Genomic DNA, 6,310 nt, shown 5'->3' with positions numbered 1-6,310 from the left:
TATATATATATATATATATATATCAAATAAACATCCTAATGTAAATCTTCCAATAATGATGAATCTGTTTCAATAAAGTAAAACATACTTATTTATTATAAGGTATAGCATGTTGAGAGGTTAGTATTTTTTTGGAAAACAGAGATGACAAAAGTCATCTTAAAATGACTTTCAAAGACCAGTGCATATAACAAATATATACTAAATATCTCATCTTCAAAAAAACAAATATAAGGAACAACTACAAAAAGGCATCAAATATATATATATAGCAAATATATAACATATATATAACAATAATCATTAATATACATTGACCTTAGGAAAAATAAATCTATAATATACATCAAAGCCAATAATGATGAAGCTGTTTCAATAAAGTAAAACATACTTATTCATATACACGGATCCGGAATCTACAAAATATAATTGAAACAAAATATCAGAATTATATAAGCTTTTTAAGAAATAAAATTCAACATGTCAAAGTGGACAACAGTTTCAAAAAGTACAGCAGTTTTCGGAAGATGAAAATGAACAAAAAAAATATCAAATAAACATCCTAATATAAATCTTCCAATAATGATGAATCTGTTTCAATAAAGTAAAACATACTTATTTGTTATAAGGTATAGCATGTTGAGAGGTTAGCATTTTTTTGGAAAACAGAGATGACAAAAGTCATCTTAAAATGACCTTCAAAGACTAATGCATATAACAAATATATACTAAATATCTCATCTTCAAAAAAACAAATCTAAGGAACAACTACAAAAAGGCATCAAATATATATATAGCAAATATATAACATATATATAACAATTCTCATTAATATATATTGACCTTAGGAAAAATAAATCTATAATATAAATCAAAGCCAATAATGATGAAGCTGTTTCAATAAAGTAAAACATACTTATTTGTTATAAGGTAGTTACAGTAAAAAATGCCTAAAATATATTGAAAATATAATGCAGTAATAGTCTACTACCTATATAATATCAGTAGTGACTTATTAGTCGGAATGAATCACAAAAAGTAAACATATTAGTGAGAATAAATTGCAAGTTATAGTATACCCAATAATCTAAGTCATCTGTAATATTAAAACACAAAAGCCGATTTATAAAGAAACAAAGGCAAAACCTTATGCAGAGAATGTTGTATACACAGCTCTGAATGAAGTATTGACAGTCAACTGCTCTCCTCAATATTAAATACTAATCACAAATGAAAGTAAAATAAAAGAAGAAGTTAAGAACAGAGTTGAAAGGAAGAAGTTATGAAATGAAGAAGAAATATTGTTAGTAGGGAAACAAAAATGGCAATAACATAATGGAATGTCATTATGATGCTAAGGAACATAAAATCTTACCTGTGCACTTTAAGAATCATGAAGAAGAAATAGCATGTTGAGAGGTTAGCATTTTTTTTGAAGACCTAGCTGGATTCACCATCATCTTTGCAATAGGGTTTGAGTTCCTAAAGGAGAAGAAGAGATGAGTTATGAAAAAGGTTTAGGGAAGTGGGGTTCTGCATTACACTTGTTTGCACAGACTATACTTGCTTGTCACAAACCTACCTTTTCTTGTGACATTTTATTTTAAAAGAAGTAAAAGGAAGTGGGGTTTTGAAATTTTATTTAAAACAATTTTAACTTTTACCTTTTTCTTGTGACAGACCCTACCAGCTTTTTTCCTTCTGATTACAACATTGTGATTTCCAATGTTATTGTTGAGATTAACATGTCAACTCACCTGCATATTAAAAGTAAAAAAGTAATTTAAAATAAACCAAGAAGCCAAAAGTAGTGTTGGGGAGATAGTTTGTCATCCAGGGAATGGTGCTTGATCTGCAAAAAAATAATTTGAATAAATATGAGTTTATAATGTTAATAAACCTCATATTATTTGTTTAATATGAATAAATTTATGTGACACTTGTAATGTATCATTGTCAAATAGGCTTACTCGTTAACATAAGATTTTATAACTTCAATGAAATAATCACGTTGAATCACTATCTTTATAATTTATTTGCATAAAATGAATTTATATTCAGTTTCTTCAACGTTAATGTTTAATGAAATAACATGGAAATATAGAGAAATTTGTTACTGTTTTCTTTGATGATATAATCTCAAATTTTAAATGATTACATTTTTTTAAGTAACCTAGATTATTGATATAAATTTTACATGGAAATAAATAAATAAATAGACATAAAAGTAAATGTATATGTTCATGAGTATAATTTCATTTAAAGGTCATAGCATAATCGACATTAAATAATGACCAATAGCATCCATCACGGTCCATTTAAAAAATATATATCACATATCTTTATATAAGGTATATAATGCACAACTCCAAAATAATACAGTGTCATTGTTTCGTATGGTATGGTTAATAAAATTCTCTTTTAAACCATAGTCCCAATTAACTTAACTTCACGTGATAAGCAAATTATATTATTCTTAAGCGTACTTTCATGTTGATGAAATGTTCTAATAAGTAAATTTAAAAAAATATGATGATAGTCAGATGATACTTTTGTTTTATATAATTATGAATCACTAATAGCAAAATATATTCACATAATATATATGGGAAAGCATTGTTTCAAACTTAGTCAATCTCAGTATGTGGGTTGTTAAGGAGGAGGTCACAAAATATACATCAAACTATGATGTATCAAAATATAGTTTTGTGGGTAGTTAAGGATGAGGTCACAAAATATACATCAAACTATGATGTATCAAAATATAGTTTTGTGGGTAGTTAAGGATGAGGTCACAAAATATACATCAAACTATGATGTATCAAAATATAGTTTTGTGGGTAGTTAAGGATGAGGTCACAAAATATACATCAAACTATGATGTATCAAAATATAGTTCTACTAAGGTTATACATAATTTGTCATGCTTGTATTAGTCACTCAGTCTTGATATGTTTTGCCACCTTCGAAGATGACAACTGAGTAGATTTAAAGATGGGGCTTTGTGGCAGTTCCAAATCTAAGTCAACCGACATTCTCTTAGCTGGAGTTAGTAATTGAAGGTTGTCTGGATCATGATCAGCAGTGATAGACACAGACTAACCATGTAAGTTGAAAAACATGTCAATAAATCACATGTATAATAGGAGTTACCTTGACATCTTAAACATTGTAATCAATTATAGATAAAACTCACAGATTCATATTGAGACATGTCATTGAGATGACATTTTCCATTAAGGGCGTCAGAGGTTGAACCCTTGTTAAAAACAGGTCAAAATTATTTTACATTACATTAAAATATAAATATATTAAATTTGATAAAACACAAATATAATTAACTCACTGTATGTATGTCCAATGTTCCAAATTGATCAGCAATGGCCTTGATCAAGACCGTACTTTCAGATAGCCTCATCACAGAGGATTGGTGGTAAGATGGTTGGACTTTGACTCTAAACGCCATTGTCCTTGCAAGCAGCATGTCAAGCATGAGTGGGAATGCCTTTGGATCATCCTCACCTTCCTAAATAAAAAAACAGGAAAAAATATAAACTCTTTTAATAAAAAATGATGTTGTGATATGATATCAATCTCTATAATGTAAAAACAGGAAAATTCCGTACTGCGACCATCCGATTTCTAAGCTCAAAAGCAGATACTCCAATGATATCAGCACATTGACGATCCCAAAAGACAAACCTTCCACTTCCATTCTCATGAATGACTTTAATGTCCAACTTGTACCTTAACAAATACTCCATATTAAAAATAAGGTAGGAAATAAAAAAGTCTAAAATTTTAAAATTAATATATAATGAAATTGTATTACCTTGGGGTAGGCATCAAGTTATATGTGCCACACTTGCACGTGAACGGAACGTCCTTAGCATCAATTTTCTTAGTGCACTTTAAACACCCATCATAATACCACCCTTGTTTTCCCACAATAAACATTGCAGTTGTTCCAATAGTAACACAAGTTATTTCCTGACATTAAAAAAAGGGATAAGGACATAACTAATATAAAAATTATTAACCAAACAAAAATATACCTCAGCTGATGTTAAGGCTGCAATTTCATAAAGACTCTTCACCTCAGCCTTGTACATGAATCGGTCATCATCAGATAAGTTAGAGTATTGAGACAGTTGGCTGCTCCCTTGGCTCAAGGAATCACATGACAGAGTTAAAGTTGCAAAACTACAAAAGAAGTAACATAAAATAAATACAAATCTGACCAAGAGTAAAAAATTTAATAAAATAACAAAAAGGGAATAAAAACACTTGAAAAAATCAGACTTGTCTATAATTTACCTATCCTTGTATTTTTGGTAATCAGGAATTTCATCATCAATTAATATTTTCGATCCACACCATGAATTGCTAACTGTCGGTGGATACTTGCCTACAAAAAAATGAACTTCAAATAAGGTATATGATAATACAATAATCAGGATATGTATAATTGTAGAAGGATTAAAAATACCTTGTCCTTCCTTAACTCTGGCATGTGTCAGCAAAACAATGATGGGCTCACCAATTGTGATGTTGTTATAACAGTTACAAAACTTCAGGGCATGAGAGTCCCAAAGAGTGCATGTCATAACTTCACCGCTGCTTACAACAAAGAGTAAAAAACTTGTGAGACAAAGTCATTCCATTAATGATAGTGAAGAACAAATTCAAGTTATTACCTAGAATCTTTGAGATTGAAAATAACCTTCTTTAAAGAAGTTTGTGTCTCAGAGAAAACCATTTTATCAACAACACCAATAATGTCTACAAATTATTAAAAATTAATTCAATATAAATAAACAAAAAATTAGATGAATATGAGAATATATATTTTCCTAAAAATATTACCTACTAACAAATCAGCATCAAAGTCACCAGCAAGTATTTCAGCAAACTTTTTAAAAACATATTGAAATTGAGGAATATCGGCAACCTCTTTTTCTCTTAGAGTTGTACCAGCTGTAAATTGCAATCTATAGGCATGATTACATGCCTTAAATTGAAGATCATTGTGGAACACATTGAAATTATGCATGACATATGTATGGTTTTCAACCAAATGATCTTTCCATTGATTGAATTCTTCCTTTTTCACAGAAACTTGGATCTTGTCTCCCTAAAAACAGAGATGGTTAGTAATAGAAATTGTCAGAAATAAATGTTTTTTTATGTAATATTACCTTGCAGTCCATCAGTATCATTTCCAGATGTCCAGGTTTAGGTGGAAGCTGAACATACCAAATATCTGTAATTCTAACAGCTATCTTCCACAGGTGTTTTGAGTCATTTAAATCCCTTACCAGCTCGAACGGGCGTGATATTGACATTAACACAACAAATACTAACTTATGAAAACATTAAGCCACCACAAACAAAAACGTTAAGCCACACAAAAATTGTTAAGTAAAATATATTGAAAGCATGACTCTCAATTCATGAAAAAATGAAAATCTAGTACGATAAAAATTGTTAAGGTCATTTTTTGCAGAGGTGAGCTAATAAGTACGCTACCACATGTTATGTATGCCCTTATTTGTTATTGAAGATATGACTCTCAGCATAAGACTCAACTATTTATAAAGTGGAAATTAGAGAAGCTCAATTACTTTAAGAATTCAAAAAAAAGTTTAATTGATATTTAATTAATGTTTTAGAAAATGTATATTAAAACAGAGAAATTAGTAATAACAGTAGCCAAGAAATAAACAAATTACAATCCGGAGAATCAAGAAATAATAATTTAAGACAGAACTCAATTATTGTCTTCAAATTATTTACTTTAGACACTGATTATTAAGCATAGATATTGCATCTTTATAAAAAAAATGGTAGTTAACTAACTTACAAATAAATTGTGAGTAAGCCTCTTTAAATAAAAGAAACACAATTGACTTGGAATATACAAAATAATGATAACCAACCAACAATGGAAATGCTGAAAGTGAACTTCATCAATTAACTACAACATAATTGATAGCTATAAAGTATTCAAAATTTTGAAAGTGACAAACTATTTTTTCAAAATTTAATGAAGTAAAAGTGACAATTAATAATAAGTCATTACAAATGCAATTAATAATTTCAGAAATAGTTTCATAGAGGTTACTTACAATGGCATTCGGAAATAGTTTCATATATAGCAAATATATAACATATATATAACAATTATCATAAATATATATTGACATTAGGAAAAATAAATCAACAATATACATCAAAGACAAAAAAATATAAAAGATAAATATCAGAAATATTGTATATATATTAAACAGCAAAAAGTATCATCACTGCT

The 6,310-nt window shown here is 28.6% G+C and overlaps 1 protein-coding gene across 4 annotated transcripts; it reads right to left on the bottom strand.

The window, feature by feature from the left end:
• On the bottom strand, window positions 394-6,089 carry LOC109343677 (replication protein A 70 kDa DNA-binding subunit-like). Of its 4 annotated transcripts, XR_002107244.1 has the most exons (14): window positions 5,199-6,089; window positions 4,867-5,134; window positions 4,698-4,782; window positions 4,490-4,617; window positions 4,318-4,408; window positions 4,056-4,203; window positions 3,833-3,990; window positions 3,627-3,747; window positions 3,347-3,526; window positions 3,197-3,259; window positions 1,665-1,852; window positions 1,376-1,482; window positions 1,147-1,220; window positions 394-416 (listed from the first exon to the last, which is right to left on the bottom strand). XR_002107244.1 is itself a non-coding variant. In XM_019582089.1 (11 exons), the coding sequence occupies exons 1-11, from the start codon at window positions 5,343-5,345 to the stop codon at window positions 2,937-2,939; spliced, it is 1,551 nt and encodes a 516-aa protein (XP_019437634.1). In that variant the 5' UTR covers window positions 5,346-6,089; the 3' UTR covers window positions 2,340-2,936. The 4 variants fall into 4 exon arrangements, 1 of the variants encoding a protein (XP_019437634.1); XR_002107245.1 differs by lacking the exon at window positions 3,197-3,259; XR_002107246.1 differs by lacking the exon at window positions 3,197-3,259 and having other exon boundaries at window positions 1,665-1,757.

The sequence above is a fragment of the Lupinus angustifolius genome, chromosome LG03, assembly GCF_001865875.1.
Source record: "Lupinus angustifolius cultivar Tanjil chromosome LG03, LupAngTanjil_v1.0, whole genome shotgun sequence".
In the NCBI taxonomy this organism is placed as follows: domain Eukaryota; kingdom Viridiplantae; phylum Streptophyta; class Magnoliopsida; order Fabales; family Fabaceae; genus Lupinus; species Lupinus angustifolius.
Note: the sequence above shows the minus strand (reverse complement) of the source record. Positions and strands in the feature narration are given on the sequence as shown.

What these genes read in the sequence shown, in the direction of transcription:
- LOC109343677 (XM_019582089.1), bottom strand. Translation starts at nt 5,345, where the DNA reads ATGTCAATATCACGCCCGTTCGAGCTGGTAAGGGATTTAAATGACTCA. An exon ending in TTAGAAATCGGATGGTCGCA is followed by an intron (nt 3,527 to 3,626) that starts GTACGGAATTTT and finishes TTTTTTATTTAG; the next exon opens with GAAGGTGAGGATGATCCAAA. An exon ending in GAACATTGGACATACATACA is followed by an intron (nt 3,260 to 3,346) that starts GTGAGTTAATTA and finishes GTTTTTAACAAG; the next exon opens with GGTTCAACCTCTGACGCCCT.